The 21,502-nt window shown below is 50.0% G+C and overlaps 1 protein-coding gene across 1 annotated transcript in view; it reads left to right on the top strand.

Moving 5' to 3' along the window:
• Window positions 1-21,502, top strand: part of alox12 (arachidonate 12-lipoxygenase) — a 67,493-nt gene that overhangs the window by 32,054 nt on the left and 13,937 nt on the right. Inside the window, exons 3-9 of the mRNA XM_070863146.1 lie at window positions 516-597; window positions 7,839-7,961; window positions 10,646-10,752; window positions 14,104-14,273; window positions 15,696-15,839; window positions 18,376-18,579; window positions 21,379-21,465. Coding sequence (XP_070719247.1) covers window positions 516-597; window positions 7,839-7,961; window positions 10,646-10,752; window positions 14,104-14,273; window positions 15,696-15,839; window positions 18,376-18,579; window positions 21,379-21,465 — 917 coding nt within the window. The remainder of the gene's footprint in view (window positions 1-515; window positions 598-7,838; window positions 7,962-10,645; window positions 10,753-14,103; window positions 14,274-15,695; window positions 15,840-18,375; window positions 18,580-21,378; window positions 21,466-21,502) is intronic.

Genomic DNA, 21,502 nt, shown 5'->3' with positions numbered 1-21,502 from the left:
TATATTATAGAGAATAGCAGCCCTTGTGTAAATTATAGAGAATAGCAATCGCTCTGTATATTATAGAGAATAACACCTTGTGTGTATATTATAGTGAATAGCAGCCCCTGTGTATATTATAGCGAATAGTTGTCCCTGTGTATATTATAGAGAATAGCAGCTCCTGTGTATATTATAGAGAATAGTGCCCCCCTGTGTATATTATAGCGAATAGTTGTCCTTGTGTATATTATAGAGAATAGCAGCTCCTGAGTATATTATAGAGAATAGCAGCCCTTGTGTATATTATAGAGAATAGCAATTCCTCTGTATATTATAGAGAATAGCACCTTGTGTGTATATTATAGTGAATAGCAGCCCCTGTATATATTATAGAGAATAGCGGGCCCTAAATATATACTACTAGCAGTCCCATTTTATAGGGAATAGAGTCCCTGTATATTAATAGCAGTCCCTCTGTATTAACAGCAAGCCCTGTGTACGTTATAACTCGAATAATCCTTTGGTTTTCACAGCCAAGCGACCCTCCGATGACAAGTTAGCCGTACTTCAGTCCCATCGTCAGACGGAACTGGAGGAGAGACAGAAGCTGTACAGGTAATGGTGATCGGTGGGACTGATAGCCTGTGGGATCGTTGGGAACCGGGACAATGATGACCCCCGTCAGTATTTACAGTAACTTGATTCCGGCATCTGCTCGCCTGGTGCTACAGGCGGGAGAGCCCAGTTTCACGTTGTGTCCAGTCCAGACTGATGGGACGGGAATCTCCTCTGTCCGACAAGCACCCCCAGTATCGGGCAGCCTGAACTCAGTGTGTACAAGTCCATCATCATCGTCATCACAGGCAGTCCCTCGAAATCGAGGAAAACTTGCTTCCACTGTAAAAGTGAGTTCTCAGGTGATTGAACAGTCCAATATGGGAATTACAGTCTCTGTCACAGGTGGGACAGACAGTGGTTGAGGGAAAGGGTGGGTGGGGAGTCTGGTTTGCCGCACGCTCCTTCCGCTGCCTGCGCTTGCTTTCTGCACGCTCTCGGCGACGAGACTCGAGGTGCTCAGCGCCCTCCCGGATGCACTTCCTCCACTTAGGGCGGACTGGTCTTTGGCCCAGGGACTCCCAGGTGTCGGTGGGGATGTTGCACTTTATCAGGGAGGCTTTGAGGGTGTCCCTGTAACGTTTCCTCTGCCCATCTGGGGCTCGTTTGCCGTGAAGGAGTTCCGAGTAGAGCGCTTGCTTTGGGAGTCTTGTGCCGGGCATGCGAACAATGTGGCCCGCCCAACGGAGCTGGTCGAGTGTGGTCAGTGCTTCGATGCTGATGATGCTGGCCTGATCGAGGACACTAACGTTGTTGCGTCTGTCCTCCCAGGGGATTTGCAGGATATTGCGGAGACATCGTTGGTGGTATTTCTCCAGCGATTTGAGGTGTCTACTGTACATGGTCCATGTCTCTGAGCCATACAGGAGGGCGGGTATCATTACAGTCTGTAGACCATGAGCTTGGTGATAGATTTAAGGGCCTGGTCTTCGAACACTCTCTTCCACAGCACCAAACGATGGCACAAGTTAACGCTGAGAATCGCTCTGAGAGTCTCCCAATCTAGCCAGTGTTGGGTAACACTTTGGGAGACGGTATCTGAGTAATTTGAGACAAGACGTGTGCTAAGTGTAGCATGCTTGGGAGTGCCTGTGTATATTTTAGAGAATAGCAGCCGCTGTGTATATTATAGAGAATATTAGCCCCTGTGTATATTATAGAGAATAGTGCCCCCCTGTGTATATTATAGAGAATAGCAGCCCCTGTGTATATTATAGAGAATAGCAGCTCCCGTGTATATTATAGAGAATAGCAGCCCCCGTGTATATTATAGGGAATAGCAGCCATCGTGTATATTATAAGAGAATAGCAGCCCCCGTGTATATTATAGAGAATAGTGCCCCCGTGTATATAGCGATAGTGATAGGGGATTCAATTGTAAGGGGAATAGATAGGCGTTTCTGCGGCCGCAACCGAGACTCCAGGATGGTATGTTGCCTCCCTGGTGCAAGGGTCAAGGATGTCTCGGAGCGGGTGCAGGACACTCTAAAAAGGGAGGGAGAACAGCCAGTTGTCGTGGTGCACGTTGGTACCAACGACATAGGTAAAAAAAGGGATGAGGTCCTACGAAATGAAATTAAGGAGCTAGAAGCTAAATTAAAAAGTAGGACCTCAAAAGTAGTAATCTCGGGATTGCTACCAGTGCCACGTGCTAGTCAGAGTAGGAATCGCAGGATAGCTCAGATGAATACGTGGCTTGAGCAATGGTGCAGCAGGGAGGGATTCAAATTCCTGGGGCATTGGAACCGGTTCTGGGGGAGGTGGGACCAGTACAATCCGGACGGTCTGCACCTGGGCAGAATCGGAACCAATGTCCTCGGGGGAGTGTTTGCTAGTGCTGTTGGGGAGGAGTTAAACTAATATGGCAGGGGCATGGGAACCAATGCAGGGAGATAGAGGGAAACAAAAAGGAGGCAAAAGCAAAAGACAGAAAGGAGATGAGGAAAAGTGGAGGGCAGAGAAACCCAAGGCAAAGAACAAAAAGGGCCATTGTACAGCAAAATTCTAAAAGGACAGAGGGTGTTAAAAAAACAAGCCTAAAGGCTTTGTGTCTTAATGCAAGGAGTATCCGCAATAAGGTGGATGAATTAACTGTGCAAATAGATGTTAACAAATATGATGTGATTGGGATTACGGAGACGTGGCTCCAGGATGATCAGGGCTGGGAACTCAACATCCAGGGGTATTCAACATTCAGGAAGGATAGAATAAAAGGAAAAGGAGGTGGGGTAGCATTGCTGGTTAAGGAGGAGATTAAGGCAATAGTTAGGAAGGACATTAGCTTGGATGATGTGGAATCTATATGGGTAGAGCTGCAGAACACCAAAGGGCAAAAAACGTTAGTGGGAGTTGTGTACAGACCTCCAAACAGTAGTAGTGATGTTCGGGAGGGCATCAAACAGGAAATTAGGGGTGCATGCAATAAAGGTGCAGCAGTTATAATGGGTGACTTTAATATGCACATAGATTGGGCTAACCAAACTGGAAGCAATACGGTGGAGGAGGATTTCCTGGAGTGCTAAGGGATGTTTTTTTAGACCAATATGTCGAGGAACCAACTAGGGGGGAGGCCATCTTAGACTGGGTGTTATGTAATGAGAGAGGATTAATTAGCAATCTCGTTGTGCGAGGCCCCTTGGGGAAGAGTGGCCATAATATGGTGGAATTCTGCATTAGGATGGAGAATGAAACAGTTAATTCAGAGACCATGGTCCAGAACTTAAAGAAGGCTAACTTTGAAGGTATGAGGCGTGAATTGGCTGGGATGGATTGGCGAATGATACTTAAGGGGTTGACTGTAGATGGGCAATGGCAGACATTTAGAGACCGCATGGATGAACTACAACAATTGTACATTCCTGTCTGGCATAAAAATAAAAAAGGGAAGGTGGCTCAACCATGGCTATCAAGGGAAATCAGGGATAGTATTAAAGCCAAGGGAAGTGGCATACAAATTGGCCAGAAATAGCAGCGAACCTGGGGACTGGGAGAAATTTAGAACTCAGCAGAGGAGGACAAAGGGTTTGATTAGGGCAGGGAAAATGGAGTATGAGAAGAAGCTTGCAGGGAACATTAAGACGGATTGCAAAACTTTCGATAGATATGTAAAGAGAAAAAAATTAGTAAAAATAAACATAGGTCCCCTGCAGTCAGAATCAGGGGAAGTCATACCGGGGAACAAAGAAATGGCGGACCAATTGAACAAGTATTTTGGTTCGGTATTCACGAAGGAGGACACAAACAACCTTCCGGTTATAAAAGGGGTCGGGGGGTCTAGTAAGGAGGAGGAACTGAGAGAAATCCTTATTAGCCGGGAAATTGTGTTGGGGAAATTGATGGAATTGAAGGCCGATAAATCCCCAGGGCCTGATGGACTGCATCCCAGAATACTTAAGGAGGTGGCCTTGGAAATAGTGGATGCATTGACAGTCATTTTCCAACATTCCATTGACTCTGGATCAGTTCCTATAGAGTGGAGGGTAGCCAATGTAACCCCACTTTTTAAAAAAGGAGGGAGAGAGAAAACAGGGAATTATAGACCGGTCAGCCTGACATCGGTAGTGGGTAAAATGATGGAATCAATTATTAAGGATGTCATAGCAGTGCATTTGGAAAGAGGTGACATGATAGGTCCAAGTCAGCATGGATTTGTGAAAGGGAAATCATGCTTGACAAATCTTCTGGAATTTTTTGAGGATGTTTCCAGTAGAGTGGACAAGGGAGAACCAGTTAATGTGGTATATTTGGACTTTCAGAAGGCGTTCGACAAGGTCCCACACAAGAGATTAATGTGCAAAGTTAGAGCACATGGGATTGGGGGTAGTGTGCTGACATGGATTGAGAACTGGTTGTCAGACAGGAAGCAAAGAGTAGGAGTAAATGGGTACTTTTCAGAATGGCAGGCAGTGACTAGTGGGGTACCACAAGGTTCTGTGCTGGGGCCCCAGCTGTTTACACTGTACATTAATGATTTAGATGAGGGGATTAAATGTAGTATCTCCAAATTTGCAGATGACACTAAGTTGGGTGGCAGTGTGAGCTGCGAGGAGGATGCTGTGAGGCTGCAGAGTGACTTGGATAGATTAGGTGAGTGGGCAAATGCTTGGCAGATGAAGTATAATGTGGATAAATGTGAGGTTATCCACTTTGGTGGTAAAAACAGAGAGACAGACTATTATCTGAATGGTGACAGATTAGGAAAAGGGGAGGTGCAAAGAGACCTGGGTGTCATGGTACATCAGTCATTGAAGGTTGGCATGCAGGTGCAGCAGGCGGTTAAGAAAGCAAATGGCATGTTGGCCTTCATAGCAAGGGGATTTGAGTACAGGGGCAGGGAGGTGTTGCTACAGTTGTACAGGGCCTTGGTGAGGCCACACCTGGAGTATTGTGTACAGTTTTGGTCTCCTAACTGAGGAAGGACATTCTTGCTATTGAGGGAGTGCAGCGAAGGTTCACCAGACTGATTCCCGGGATGGCGGGACTGACCTATCAAGAAAGACTGGATCAACTGGGCTTGTATTCACTGGAGTTCAGAAGAATGAGATGGGACCTCATAGAAACATTTAAAATTCTGACGGGGTTAGACAGGTTAGATGCAGGAAGAATGTTCCCAATGTTGGGGAAGTCCAGAACCAGAGGTCACAGTCTAAGGATAAGGGATAAGCCATTTAGGACCGAGATGCGGAGGAACTTCTTCACCCAGAGAGTGGTGAACCTGTGGAATTCTCTACCACAGAAAGTTGTTGAGGCCAATTCACTAAATATATTCAAAAATGAGTTAGATGAGGTCCTTACTACTCGGGGGATCAAGGGGTATGGCGAGAAAGCAGGAATGGGGTACTGAAGTTGAATGTTCAGCCATGAACTCATTGAATGGCGGTGCAGGCTAGAAATGCCGAATGGCCTACTCCTGCACCTATTTTCTATGTTTCTATGTTTCTAATAGCAGCCCATGTGTATATTATAGAGAATTGCAGCCCCTGTGTATATTATAGAGAATAGCAGCTGGTGTGTATATTATAGAGAATCACAACCCCTGTGTATATTATAGAGAATCGCAACCCCTGTGTATATTATAGAGACTCACAACCCCTGTGTATATTGTCGAGAATAGCAGCCCCTGTGTATATTGTCGAGGTAGGAAGCACTGTGTAAATTGGGAAGAACTGGTGACTTTGGACCTGTGGTTCCCAAAGGTCTCTACTGCTGTGTAATGTATTTGCTTCATGGGATCTTTGCTTAAGAATTCATAGCAACACATTGCTATTAAGAACTAGTTGGTTTATTAACAAAGGTTTAACAATCATACTACACATTACCAGTTCATCCACTATGACCAAGACCCAACTGGCCGGGGTTTTATTGACTCTTGTGAACATCACGTGACTGGCTATGCCACTCACAATGAAACAGCTCTACAACTATTTTAAATTGGATGATAAAGCCGAGTGCCCCAATATTAAAGGGACACTAGAACCCACAAATTAACAATAAAACTTTAAACTTAGCAGTTCAAATTAAAATTCTGCTCCCGGGGGCGATGATGCACTCCAGTCCCTCCGGCGCCCGCCTCTCGCGGAAGGCCGCGAGCGTACCGGTGGACACCGCGTGCGCCATCTCCAGGGACACCCCGGCTCGGATGTAACCGTGGAAGAGAGGCAGGCGGTCAGGCTGAACAACCCCCTCGACCGCCCGCTGCCCGGACGGGTTAATGGCTACTTTGGCCATGCCCAGGAGCAGTCCTACGAGGAGGCCTTCGGACCTGCCCGCTCTCTTCCGCACAAGGTGCCCAAAGATCAGGAGTGTGGGACTGAAGTGCAAGCAGAATTTGAGGAGCAGCCCCTTCAAATAATGGAAGAGGGGCTGCAACCTCACACATTTAACATAGACATGGAACACGGACTCCTCCAGACCGCAGAAATTGCTTTTGAGGTAGAGAATTCCAAAGATCCACCACCCTCTGAGTGAAGAAGTTTCTCCTCATCTCCGTCCTAAATGGCCGACCCCTTATCCTGAGACTGTGACCTCTGGTTCTAGACTCCCCAGCCCAGGGGGAAACATCCTCCCTGCACCTACCCTGTCAAGCCCTGTAAGAATTATGTATGTTTCAATGAGATCACCTCTCATTCTTCTAAACTTTAGTGAATATAGGCCTAGTCTACTCAATCTCTCCTCATCGAACAATCCTCCCATCCCAGGAATCAGTCTGGTGAACCTTCGTTGCACTCTCTCTATGGCAAGTATATCCTTCCTTAGGTAAGGAGACCCAAACCGTACACAATACTCCAGGTGTGGTCTCACCAAGGCCCTATATAATTGCAGTAAGACATCTTTACTCTTATACTCAAATCCTTGTACTAAAGGCCAACATACCATTTGCTTTCTTAATTGCTTAGTGTACCTGCATGTTAACTTTCAGTGATTGGTGTACAAGGACAACCAGGTCCCTCTGAACACCAACACTTCCCAATCTCTCACCGTTTAAATAATACTCTGCTTTTCTATTTTTCCTACCGAAGTGGATAATGTCACATTTCTCCACATTATATTCCATTTGCCATGTTCTTGCCCACTCACTTAGCCTGTCCATACCCCCTTAAAGTCTCTTTGCATCCTCAAACAGATCAAATTTTGATGGGACTGGACAGTTTAGATGCAGGAAGAATGTTCCCAATGTTGGGGAAGTCCAGAACCAGGGGTCACAGTCTAAGGATAAGGGGGAAGCCATTTGGGACTGAGATGAGGAGAAACTTCTTCGCCCAGAGAGTGGTGAACCTGTGGAATTCTCTACCACAGAAAGTTGTTGAGGCCAATTCACTAAATATATTCAAAAAGGAGTTAGATGTAGTCCTTACTACTAGGGGAATCAAGGGGTATGGTGAGAAAGCAGGAATGGGGTACTGAAGTTGCATGTTCAGCCATGATCATATTGAATGGCGGTGCAGGCTCAAAGGGCCGAATGGCCTACTCCTGCACCTATTTTCTATGTTTCTATGTTTCCTCACAACTTACAGTCCCACCTAGCTTTGTATCATTCGGGTCGGAGGCAGCGAAGGCCATTCTATGAAGCCCTCCGGGAACATGTCCAACCAGAGTTGCTCACCCGAGGGTGGGAGGAACCATGGCGGTCGTCCCACAGCCCCGCCCCTCAGGATCGCTGGTATTCGGGGGGGGGGGGGGGGAGTAAACGTGCACCCATTGCCCACAGAATGTGCTGACATGGCTTCCTTCATGTACTGTAGGTGGAAGGTCTGGAAACCAGGTGTGACCAAATGCATTGACGCCGAGACAGAGGATGACCTTCACCAAGATGTCAAATTTGATAATGACAAGCGTTTGGACTTTGAGAACTCCTTGCACGTAGCGTGAGTATCATGGTCACGCAGTGCGCCCCCTTCAGGTGGCCGTCAGAATGCAGAAGCAGGGACAACAACAACAACTTGTATTTATATAGCACCGTTAACGTAGTGAAACATCCCAAGGTGCTTCACAGGAGTATTATGCGATAAAAATTTGACACCGAGCCGCATAAGTAGAAATTAGCGCAGGTGACCAAAAGCTTGGTCAAAGAGGTCGGTTTTAAGGAGCGTCTTGAAGGAGGAAAGAGACGCGGAGAGATTTAGGGAGGGAGTTCCAGAGCTTGGGGCCCAGGCAACAGAAGGCACGGCCACCGATGGTGGAGCGATTATAATCAGGGATGGTCAGGAGGGCAGAATTAGAGGAGCACAGATATCTCGGGGGGGGTTGTGAGGCTGGAAGAGATTACAGAGATAGGGAGGGGCGACGGCCATGGAGGGATTTGAAAACAAAGATGAGAATTTTGAAATCGAGGCGTTGCTTAAACGGAAGCCAATGTAGGTCAGCGAGCACAGGGGGTGATGGGTGAGCGGGACTCGGTGCGAGTTAGGACACGGGGCAGTGAGCACAGGGGGTGATGGGTGAGCGGGACTCCGTGCGAGTTAGGACACAGGGTCAGTGAGCACAAGGGATGATGTGGGAGCGGGACTCGGTGCGAGTTAGGACATGGGGCAGCGAGCACAGGGGGTGATGGGGGAGCAGGACTCGGTGCAAGTTAGGACATGGGGCAGCGAGCACAGGGGGTGATGGGTGAGCGGGACTCGGTGCGAGTTAGGACACGGGGTAGTGAACACAGGGGGTGATGGGTGAGCAGGACTCGGTGTGAGTTAGGACAGGGGCAGCCGAGTTTTGGATCACCTCTAGTTTACGTTGTGTAGAATGTGGGAGGCCAGCCAGGAGTGCACTGGAATAGTCAAGTCTAGAGGTAACAATGATGTTACAGGCAGGGAGTGATAAAGAAAGAAAGACTTGCATTTATATAGCGTCTTTCATGACCTCATGACATCCCAAAGCGCTTTACAGCCAATTTTTGAAGTGTAGTCACTGTTGTAATGTGGGAAATGCCAATTTGCACACAGCAAGCTCCCACACACAGCAATGTGATAGTGACCAAATCATCTGTTTTTCATGATGTAAGTTGAGGGATAAATATTGGCCACAGGACACCGGGGAGAACTTCCCTGCTCTTCTTCAAAATAGTGGCAACAGGATCTTTTGCGTCCACCTGAGAGGGCAGACGGGGCCTCGGTTTAACGTCGCATCCGAAAGGCGGCACCTCCGACAGTGCAGCACTCCCTCAGCACTGCTCTGGGTGTGTCAGCCTGGGTTTTGATCTCTAGGGTGGAACTTGAACCCACCGCCTTCTGACGAGCTGCGCATTGAGCCAAGACTGGCACTGTCAAGACCCTGATTTGCCCAAAGGCTTTTGGGGAAACAGCCCAGAATGGCTCAATGGATCCAGGCATGAACTCAGCCATGTGGATGAGGAAGGGCCCAGGTTCAATGGTGGGTTGGCTGACCTCCATCAAAGCGGCACTTGCAGTGCTACGCTTGGCCTCAGCACCCCTTTCCTCGGGAGGGGGTTCACCACTGGTGAGCAGTGAGGAGGAGAGTGATAGACTTCAAGAGGACATAGACAGGCCGGTGGAATAAGCGGACACGTGGCAGATGAAATTTAACGCAGAAAAGTGCACAGTGATACAGTTTGGTAGGAAGAAAGAGGAGAGGTAATATAAACTAAAGGTACAATCCTAAAGGGGGGTGCATGAACAGAGAGACCTGGGCACAAATCGTTGAAGGTGGCAGGGCAAGTTGAGAAAGCCGTTAAAAAAGCTTACGGGATCCTGGGCTTCATAAATAGAGGCACAGAGTACAAAAGCAAGGAGGTTATGATGAAACTGTATAAAACGCTGGTTCGGCCCCAACTGGAGTATTGTGTCCAATTCTGGGCACCACACTTTAGGAAGGATGTGAAGGCCTTAGAGAGGGTGCAGAAACATTTACAAGTAAGATTCCAGGGATGAGGGACTTCAGTTACGGGGATAGACTGGAGAAGCTGGGGTTGTTCTCCTTGGAGCAGAGAAGGTTGAGAGGAGATTTGATCGAGGTGTTCAAAATCATGAGGGGTCTGGGCAGAGTAGATAGAGAGAGACTGTTCCCATTGGTGGAAGGGTCAGGAACCAGAGGGACACAGATTTAAGGCGATTGGCAGAAGAACCAAAGGCGACACGAGGATAAACCTTTTTACGCAGCGAGTGGTTAGGATCTGGAATGCGCTGCCTGAGAGGATGGTGGAGGCAGACTCAGTCGTGGCTTTCCAAAGGGAATTGGATAAGTACCTGAAGGAAAAACAATTTGCGGGGCTATGGGGAAAGGGAGTGGGACTGGCTGAAGTGCTCTTGCAGAGAGCCGGCACAGGCTCGACAGGCCGAATGGCCTCCTTCTGTGCTGTAACCGTTCTGTGATTCCATGATCAGTGCAAGGTATCTAGATGTTGAGCTCTGTGTTGGGTCCTTCTATGGTCAAACAGCCTGACGACTATCTAGCCACACACTTGCAGCCTGGCCATTTTGGGTGAGGTATTGGAGGAAGAGAGACACATGAGGCAAGCATCCTTGGGGACAGGTGGTAAAGTGCCAGGTAGGGTGTAAGATGAGGTGCTGAAGAAGTTAATCACTGTCCGTTTGCTCAGTCTAGGGGAACTTTTCCTGAAGAAGTTTGTGAACATGTTTGGATACACCTGGGATAATCTGGAAAGTTTTCAGAGGATCTTCTGGAGAGTTAAGAGTCCTGTAGGAAGTAAGAGATTGGAATTTGTACAGACTAATGCAACGGGCAAGATTTGGAATTCTACAGACTAACGCAATGGGCGAGATTGGGAATTCTATAGACTAATGCAACGGGCGAGATTGGGAATTCTATAGACTAACTCAATCGCCAGAAATTGGGAATTCTATAAACTAACAAAATGGGCCAGAGATTAGGAATTCTATAGACTAACACAATGGGCCAGAGATTGGGAATTCTATAGACTAACGCAATGGGCCAGAAATTGGGAATTCTATAAACTAACAAAATGGGCCAGAGATTAGGAATTCTATAGACTAACACAATGGGCCAGAGATTGGGAATTCTATAGACTAACTCAATGGGCCAGAAATTGGGAATTCTATAAACTAACAAAATGGGCCAGAGATTAGGAATTCTATAGACTAACACAATGGGCCAGAGATTGGGAATTCTATAGACTAACTCAATGGGCCAGAAATTGGGAATTCTATAAACTAACAAAATGGGCCAGAGATTGGGAATTCTATAGACTAACGCAATGGGCGAGATTTGGAATTCAATGGCCTCAAGTTTCCTTGCGGATTCTACCCTAACTCCGACAGGAGACCAGGGAAACCCGTGTGAGAATTCCAGGGACAATGTCCTCAACCATCTCTGCTCTATGGCCCTCAGTTCCTCTCTTTCTCTCACAACCTATCTTATCTCGCTCTCTATTTTAACAACCCTATCGTTTTATCAAACCTGTCGTTTTATCAAACCTATCGTTTTAGCAACCCTATCATTTTATCAACTATATCATTTTATCAGCCCTATCATTTTATCATGGGTACAGTAGCATACTGGTTATGTTACTGGGCTAGTAATCCAGATGCCTGTGGTAATAATACAAAGACATGAGTTCAAATCCCACCATGGCAACTGTTAATAAAAGAAAATCTGAAATTAAAAAGCCAGTGTCAGTAATGGTGACCGTGAAACTACCGATTGTTGTAAAAACCCATATGATTCACTAATGTCCTTCAGGGAAGGAAATCTGCCGCCCTTACCCGGTCTGGCCGATATGTGACTCCAGACCCACAGCAATGTGGTTGACTCTTAACTGCCCCTCTGAAATGGCCCAGCGAGGCACTCAGTTGTAACAAACCGGTAATGACAAAGTCAGCACTGTGGGAGCACCTTCACCACACAGGACTGCAACGGTTCAAGAAGGAGGCTCACGACCACCTTCTCAAGGGGCAATTAGGGACGGGCAATAAATGCCGACCTTGCCAGTAATGCCTACATTCTGTGAACTTATCAAAAAACAACTAGAGTCATCTCTCTGAACTTTCCTGTCTTGTTCCTCCTAAACTCCAAATCTCCCCACCCTACGGGGTTGATTTATGAAGAAAGGTTGAGCAGGTTGGGCCGATTCTCATTGGATTTTAGAAGAACGAGAGGTGGTCTTGTTGGATTCTGAGGGGGCTCGACAAGGTAGCTGCAGAGAGGATGTTTCCCCTCAAGGGGGAATTTAGAACTAGGGGGCATAGTCTCAGAATAAGGGACCACCCATTTAGAACTGTGATGAGGAGAAATTTCTTCTCTCAGAGGGTTGTAAATCTGTGGAATTCCCTGCCCCAGAGAGCTGTGGAGGCTGGGTCATTGAATATATTTAAGGTGGAGATCGACAGATTTTTGAGTGATAAAGGAGTAAAGGGTTATGGGGAGCGGGCGGGGAAGTGGAGCTGAGTCCCATGATCAGATCAGCCATGATCTTATTGAATGGCGGAGCAGGCTCGAGGGGCCGAATGGCCGATTCCTGCTCCTGTTTCGTATGTTCTTATTTTCTACACACTCTTCCTTCTCCCTGGATCCTCACTCAGTTAAAATCAAGACGCATTGCACCGTCTCCAATGTGTTCTTTCCTAGAATCTCAAACCTCACTGCTCCCTTCATCCTACAATTGACAGGCCTTTGAAACCCAACTTTGGAGTCATCTAACCACGGCCTCATCTTCTCATCAACTATTGTTGACCTCGGTGTCCTAAGAACATCAGAAATAGGAGCAGGAGTCGGCCATTTGGCCCCTTAAGCCTGCTCCGCCATTCAATGAGATCATGGCTGATCTGATCATGGACTCAGCTCCACTTCCCCGCCCGCTCCCCATAATCCTTCACTCCCTCAACGCTCAAAAATCTGTCTATCTCCGCCCTAAATATATTCAATGACCCAGCCTTCACAGCTCTCTGGGGCAGAGAATTCCACAGATTTACAACCCACTGAGAGAAGAAATTCCTCCTCATCTTGGTTTTAAATGGGCGGCCCCTTATTCTGAGACTATGTCCCCTAGTTTTAGTTTCCCCTATCAGTGGAAATATCTTTTCTGCATCCACCTTGTCGAGCCCCCTCATTATCTTATATGTTTCGAAATGATCACCTCTCATTCTGCCGAAATTCCAATTTGTATAGGCACAACCTACTCAACCTTTCCTCATAAGTCAACCCCCTCATCTCCAAAATCAACCGAGTGAACCTTCTCTGAATAGCCTCCAATGCAAGTATACCCTTCCTTAAATACAGAGACCAAAACTGTACGCAGTACTCCAGGTGTGGCCTCACCAATACCCTGTACAGCTGTAGCAGGACTTCTCTGCTTTTATACTCCATCCCCCTTGCAATAAAGGCCAACATTCCATTGGCCTTTCTGATCACTTGCTGTACCTGCATGCTAACTTTTTGTGTTTCATGCACAAGGACCCCCAGGTCCCTCTGTATTCCAGCGCTTTGCAATTCGTTTGTTCTACACTAAGGGTCTTGGCTGTTCACCTGGGCTTCACCAAGAAAGGGAATATGGACGAGCGAGGCCTGGACACAGTAAGAGGACATTGTTGAGAGTGGAGAAGTCTACCAACAATGCCTGTGGCTCCATGAAGCTCCACACAAAATGGCCGACTCTAACCAGTGCTACGCGACAACAGAGATCCCCAGGGGGGCGATTTTAACCCTACTCGCTCAGCAGAAACCTGGCGGGCAGTCAGTCAAAATCGCCCCCCGGCTCTTAACCTGTCCGCAAGCAGCCGCGATCGCAACATCTGCAATTTTAACGGGCTCTCCTGAGCCGGGCAGCAAGGACACCCGCCCAGAGCCAACAGGGTCCTTCTTTACCGTAGGCATGTTGCAACCCGATGAATCATTGAGCCGCGACTGTAATTTTAACTCGGGCCTGAGCGGTGAGTCCACCTGGAGTTAAAATCAGGGGTGGGTGGCTTTATCTCTTCCTTGCATTTGGGGGCCATTTGCCAATTCAGTAGAATGTACTTCTTCTTGAAGGAATATTGCTGCTTTAATGACTTTATTTTTCCCCACTCCTTTCCCGCCCAGACTTTGTGCTGAGTCACTGGAAGGAAGACTGGTTTTTTGGGTACCAGTTCAAAAACGGCAGCAACCCATGCTTGATCGAGAGATGCAAGGAATTGCCAAATAAGTTTCCGGTAACAAATGATATGGTCCACAAGTCACTCGGGGGATCCTCGCTGCAGAAGGAAATGGAGGTTTGTGTGGGACGTCGCGTTTCCGACCTTCCGGCAGTGGCTACACTTGGGGAAATAAAAAGTACTTGATTGGCTGTAAAGCGCTTTGGGATGTCCTGGGGTGGTGAAAGGCGCTACATAAAAGCACAAGTCTTTCCTTTTCTTTACAGTGCCAGCTGTGGCTCAGTGGGTCGCACTCTTGCCTCTGCGTTAGAAGGTAGTGGGTTTGAGTCCCACTCCAGATTTAGGCTGGCACGCCCAGTGCAGTGCTGAGGGAGGGCTGCACTGGCGGAGGGGCCGTCTTTCAGGTGAGACGTTAAACCCAGGCCCCGTCTGCTCTCTCGGGCGGACGTAAAAGATCTGTTTCGGAGACGAATAGGGGAGTTCTGCCTGGTGTCCGTGACCAATATGTCTCTCTCAACCAACATTGCTAAAACAGACCATCTGGTCATTATCACATTGTTGTGTGTGGGATCTTGCTGTGCGCAACTCGGCTGCGGCATTTTCTACATCGCAACAGTGGCTGAGATCGTGAAAGGCACTTTATAAATACAAGTCCTTCTTTTTCGTTCCTACTCTGGACTTATATAGAAACATATAAAGTTAATGGGCAGGAAAAGACAAGCTGGTGCATCAGCCTGGCCAACACCATTATTTATTTAACATCTTTCACATACTCAGGATGTCCCAACGCCCTTCACCGCCAATAAATTTGATTATTATCATCAAAGGACATTGGCAAGACCTAAGTCATCCTCTTGATAGATGCTCCCTCTACACTGTCCCATCAACTACTCCCAGGGCAGGTACAGGGGGTTAGATACAGAGTAAAGCTCCCTCTATACTGTCCCATCAAACACTCCCAGTGCAGGTACAGCACGGGTTAGATTCAGAGTAAAGCTCCCTCTACACTGTCCCATTAAACACTCCCAGGGCAGGTACAGCACGGGGTTAGATACAGAGTAAAGCTCCCTCTACGCTGTCACATCACACACTCCCAGGGCAGGTACAGCATGGGGTTAGATACAGAGTAAAGCTCCCTCTACACTGTCCCATCAAACACTCCCAGGGCAGGTACAGGGGGTTAGATACAGAGTAAAGCTCCCTCTACACTGTCCCATCAAACACTCCCAGGGCAGGTACAGCACGGGGTTAGATACAGAGTAAAGCTCCCTCTACACTGTCCCATCAAACACTCCCAGGGCAAGTATAGCACGGGGTTAGATACAGAGTAAAGCTCCCTCTACACTGTCCCCTCAAACACTCCCAGGGCAGGTAAAGCACGGGGTTAGTTAATTTTATCACCCTGAATACCGATATGCGCAAAGTTCTGTACGAGGATTGCTAAAGGCAAAAATTCATCCGGTCTTCTCCATGTTGGTGAATCCTGCCTCACCCCTGCTCAATGTACAAATGGTCTGGACATTCTGTTGTTCGTTGCAGAAAGGAAACATTTACATCGTGGATTACAAGATCTTGGATGGAGTTCCTGGCAATGTGATTAAAGGAAACCAGCAGTACATAGCAGCACCAATCTGCCTGCTGTACCAGGATCCCGAGAACAAGTTACTGCCCATCGCTATTCAGGTAGGTGGGGGTACGCATTGGGATTCTTAAATGTCATTCCCTTCTCCACCAGGCTCGCCACAGGTGGGCCTCTCTGTATCCTCCACAGTGTCGACCTTCAGGTAAAGGGATAGACAGATAGAAGGACACAGAGCGAGAGAGAGAGAGACACAGAGAGGCAAGAAACACAGAGAGTTAGTGTCATGTATTCAACCAGCATTGTAACCCATGTATAATCTGACCTAAGTTGTACACTGTGAGAACAATGACCACTAGTTGGTGAACTTGTGGGAGACACTCCCAACCTGGACCTTCAGGTATAAAAGGGGAAGCTCCACCCAATTCCAGCATTGAGTGCTAAGGAATAAAGGACAGGTCACAGGCTGACCTTCTCTCAAGCATGGGCCTCGTGTGCATTTATACTGTGTCGTAAGGACGTATCAGTTAGAAAGACTCAGAACGAGAGAGAGAGACACAGAAAAACAAGAAACACCGAGAGTTAGCATGCAGGTACAGCGGGCAATAAGGAAGGCAAATGGCATGCTGTCCTTTATCGCAAGGGGGTTGGAGTATAAGAGTAAGAAGTCTTGCTACATTTGCTGCAGACCTGAGCCTTTAATCTCCTTTTACACGTCCTTCTCCCGCTTTTCCTCTCTGTCCCTCAATGGTCAATATCCAACGTGTTGTAAAATTGTTGTGATGTGCTTTGGGACGATAAATGCGCTATATAATTAAAAGTTATTATTATTATTTGTACAGGGCCTTGGTGAGACCGCACCTGGAGTACTGTGCACCGCTCTGGTCTCCTTATCTAAGGAAGGATATACTTGCCTTGGAGGCGGTATAACAAAGGTTCACTAGATTGATTCCTGGGATGAGGGGGCTGACTTATAATGAGATTGTGTACATTGGGCCCTTACTCTCCGGAGTTTCGAAGAATGAGAGGTGATCTGATTGAAACATACAAGATACTGAGGGGGATTGACAGGGTAGATGCAGGGAGGATGTTTCCCCCCGGGCTGGGGAGTCTAGAACCAGGGGTCACAGTCTCGGGATAAGGGGTCGGCCATTTAGGACTGAGATGAGAAGGAATTTCTTCACTCAGAGGGTGGTGAATCTTTGGAATTCACTGCCCCAGAGGGCTGTGGAGGCTCAGTCTGTGAGTATATTCAAGGCTGAGATCGATAGATTTTTGGATTCTAGGGGGAATCAAGGGATCGGGCGGGAAAGTGGAGTTGAGGTCGAAGATCAGCCGTGATCTTATTGAATGGCGGAGCAGCCTCGAGGGGCCGAATGGCCGACTCCTCCTCCTATTTCTTATGTAGAAAGTGGGACAGATAGATATACCAAGAAATAGAGAGAGAGAGACACCGAGATAGAAAGACAGAGAGAGAGAGATGTACAGAGAAAGAGACAGACGTGCAGAGAGAAAGAGGGACAGGGAGAGCAGGGAGAGAGAGACGGACATACGGAGAAAAAGAAACAGAATTAGATAGGCAGAAAGAGAGAGAGAGGTAAATAGACAGAGAGAGGGAGAGATAGAAATAGAAAGACAGGCAGAGCAGAGAGAGAGAGACAGACAGACATAGGGAGAAAGAGAAACAGAAAGAATTAGATAGAAAGGCAGAGAGAAAGAGAGAGACAAATAGACAGAGAGAGGGAGAGATAGAAATAGAAAGACAGGGAGAGCGAGAGAGACATAGAGAAATAGAGAGAGCAAGAGAGACAGATCGACATACAGGGAGAAAGAGAGGGAGAGAGAAATACTGAGATAGAAAGGCAGGGAGCGAGAGAGACAGACTTGCAAAAAGAGAGAGACTGAGATAGACAGACAGAAGAGAGCGGAGAGAGAGAGAGAGAGAGAGAGACATATACAGAGGGAGAAACAGACAGACAATAGACAGAAAGAGAGAGTGACAGATAGAAAGACACATACGGGGCAGAAAGAAAGAGAGAGAGCGAGAGAGATAGAAAGACACAAAGATAGTGGAGAGGGGGTGGGGGGAGAGAGAAAAAGAAAGACAGACACATACGAGGAGATATATGCAGGCACAGGTCACATAGAGTGAGACAGAGAGAGACAGGGAGAGGGAGCACACACATGACGCAGGGAATGAAAGCAGATGAGAAGAAAAAAACAGGAAAACCGTTCAGAAAACGGAAGGAGGAAAAGAGAGCGGGATAGACAGCTAGAGAAAGAGAGAATGTGTGTGTCAGCACGTTCAGGAAGAGCAAAGATCGACAGGGGGAGGAGGAGAGGGGGAATCTGTCATTCAAATTGTCATGTATCTTACATTATTCTATATAACTGTATCCTAACATGCTATACATGACTGTAATAAGATATGACCTGTAACCACCAGCATACCTTACCACCAGGGGTGCACTTGCAAGAGACAGGTATATAAGGGCAGGTCTCAGGCAAGTGCAGCGTTCCAGAGCTGTGAAATAAAGGTGCAGGCCCAGAGTGACCTTGACTTCACGACATGCCTCGTGTGAACCTGTACTGAGGGGACAGGACTTTACACAAATTCACTTATTTCTCGCACACCAACAGCTCGGCCAAGTCCCGGGAATCAACAATCCCATTTTCCTGCCCTCGGATCCGGAAAACGCCTGGCTCCTGGCAAAGATTTGGGTGCGGAGTTCTGACTTCCAACTTCACCAGATTGTCTACCACCTGTGCGCCACTCACCTGCTGGGGGAGGCCTTCTGCATCGCCACCTTGAGGCAGCTGCCTGCAGTGCACCCCATCTTCAAGGTAAGGTCGGGCCCCGAGACGCCCGTGGGATCCAAGTGCGGTTCCCGCCGGTTTTTTTTTTGTGGAGGCGGTGACACCGGCTGAGCGCTGGTTTTACCGCCGGCCGGAAGGTGCCGCCTCAAACGGTGTCCAAAAAAAAATCCAGTTTTTAACCGTCCGGTTACCGCCGCTACCCCAGAGCTACCTCCGCGCGCGGCCTAGGGAGCGGCAAACGGTGGGGAGATAGGCCGGAATCGTGGTTCTGCCCCGGGTGGGCAAACAGTAGCCAGTTGTGGGCTCGCTAGGACCAAGGGGAGGGACACTCAGGTCGGGTGGTAAACCAAGAGTAGGCCTCCAAATTTCAACGCCTTATCCGGCACTTTTGAAGAAGAATATCCCATCCCCTCGGGTCAGAAAGAAGAAAGACTTGCATTTATATAGCGCCTTTCACGACCACCGGACGTCTCGAAGTGCTTTACAGCCAATGAAGTACTTTTTGGAGTGTAGTCACTGTTGTAATGTGGGAAACGCGGCAGCCAATTTACACACAGCAAACAGCAATTGTGATCCTGACCTAGATAATCCATTTTAGTGATGTTGATTGAGGGTTAAATATTGGCCCCAGGACACCGGGGAGAACTCCCCCTGCTCTTCTTCGAAATAGTGGCCGCGGGATCTTTTACATCCACCTGAGAGAGCAGACGGGGCCTCGGTTTAACGTCTCATCCGAAAGACGGCACCTCTGACAGAGCGGCGCTCCCTCAGTACCGCCCCTCCGACAGTGCGGCGCTCCCTCAGTACCGCCCCTCCGACAGAGCGGCGCTCCTTCAGTACCGCCCCTCCGACAGTGCGCCGCTCCCTCAGTACTGCCCCTCCCCCTCGGTACCGCCCCTCCAACAGTGCGGCGCTCCCTCGGTACCGCGCCTCCGACAGTGCGGCGCTCTCGGTACTGCCCCTCCGACAGTGCGGCGCTCCCTCGGTACCACCCCTCCGACAGTGCGGCGCTCCATCAGTACCGCCCCTCCGACAGTGCGGCGCTCCCTCAGTACCGCCCCTCCGACAGTGCGGCGCTCCCTCGGTACCACCCCTCCGACAGTGCGGCGCTCCATCAGTACCGCCCCTCCGACAGTGCGGCGCTCCATCAGTACCGCCCCTCCGACAGTGCGGCGCTCCCTCAGTACCGCCCCTCCGACAGTGCGGCGCTCCATCAGTACCGCCCCTCCGACAGTGCGGCGCTCCATCAGTACCGCCCCTCCGACAGTGCGGCGCTCCCTCAGTACCGCCCCTCCGACAGTGCGGCGCTCCCTCAGTACCACCCCTCCGACAGTGCGGCGCTCCCTCAGTACCGCCCCTCCGACAGTGCGGCGCTCCCTCGGTACCGCCCCTCCGACAGTACGCCGCTCCCTCAGCACTGCCCCTGCGGCGCTCCCTCAGCACCGCGCCTCCGACAGTACGCCGCTCCCTCAGCACTGCCCCTCCGACAGTGCAGCGCTCCCTCAGCACCGCCCCTCCGACAGTGTGGCGCTCCCTCAGTACTGCCCCTCCGACAGTGCGGCACTCCCTCAGTACCGCCCCTCCGACAGTGCGGCGCTCCCTCAGTACTGCCCCTCCGACAGTGCGGCGCTCCCTCAGTACCGCCCCTCCGACAGTGCGGCGCTCCCTCAGCACCGCCCCTCCGACAGTGCGGCGCTCCCTCAGCGCCGCCCCTCCGACAGTGCGGCGCTCCCTCAGCGCCGCCCCTCCGACAGTGCGGCGCTCCCTCAGCACCGCCCCTCCGACAGTGCGGCGCTCCTTCAGTACCGCCCCTCCGACAGTGCGGCGCTCCCTCAGTACTGCCCCTCCCCCTCGGTACCGCCCCTCCAACAGTGCGGCGCTCCCTCGGTACCGTGCCTCCGACAGTGCGGCGCTCTCGGTACTGCCCCTCCGACAGTGCGGCGCTCCCTCGGTACCACCCCTCCGACAGTGCGCCGCTCCCTCAGTATCGCCCCTCCGACAGTGCGGCGCTCCCTCGGTACCGCCCCTCCGACAGTACGCCGCTCCCTCAGCACTGCCCCTGTGGCGCTCCCTCAGCACCGCGCCTCCGACAGTACGCCGCTCCCTCAGCACTGCCCCTCCGACAGTGCGGCGCTCCCTCAGCACCGCCCCTCCGACAGTGTGGCGCTCCCTCAGTACTGCCCCTCCGACAGTGCGGCGCTCCCTCAGTACCGCCCCTCCGACAGTGCGGCGCTCCCTCAGCGCCGCCCCTCCGACAGTGCGGCGCTCCCTCAGCACCGCCCCTCCGACAGTGCGGCGCTCCCTCAGCGCCGCCCCTCCGACAGTGCGGCGCTCCCTCAGCGCCGCCCCTCCGACAGTGCGGCGCTCCCTCAGCACCGCCCCTCCGACAGTGCGGCGCTCCCTCAGCGCCGCCCCTCCGACAGTGCGGCGCTCCCTCAGCACCGCCCCTCCGACAGTGCGGCGCTCCCTCAGTACCGCCCCTCCGACATTGCGGCACTCTCTCAGCACTGCCCCTCCGACAGTGTGGCGCTCCCTCAGCACTGCCCCTCCGACAGTGCGGCGCTCCCTCAGTACCGCCCCTCCGACAGTGCGGTGCTCCCTCAGCACTGCACTGGGAGTGTCAGTCTGGATTTATGTCCCTGGAGCGGGACTTGAACCCACAACCTTCTGGCTCAGAGGCGAGTGTGTTGCCCACTGAGCCACGGCTGTCACAGCCAGAGGGAGACTTGAGTTGTGAGGAAAGATTGCAGTTATAAAAGTGGTCCGCGAAGTTGCTCTGGATTAAGCTGACCTCATGATTCTTCCTTGGCTCTTGGCTGTTTTCAGCTCCTCACTCCCCACACGCGTTACACGCTGGAGATAAACACCCGGGCCAGAAGCGACCTCCTGGGCAAGAATGGCGTCATCGCCAGAGTAAGTCACTCCTTTTCCTCTTCTGTAGAATGTATGG

The sequence above is a fragment of the Pristiophorus japonicus genome, chromosome 20 (genome assembly GCF_044704955.1).
Source record: "Pristiophorus japonicus isolate sPriJap1 chromosome 20, sPriJap1.hap1, whole genome shotgun sequence".
Classification (NCBI taxonomy): Eukaryota; Metazoa; Chordata; class Chondrichthyes; family Pristiophoridae; genus Pristiophorus; species Pristiophorus japonicus.
The sequence above is the reverse complement of the archived record's forward strand: the minus strand, read 5'-3'. Positions and strand labels throughout refer to the sequence as shown.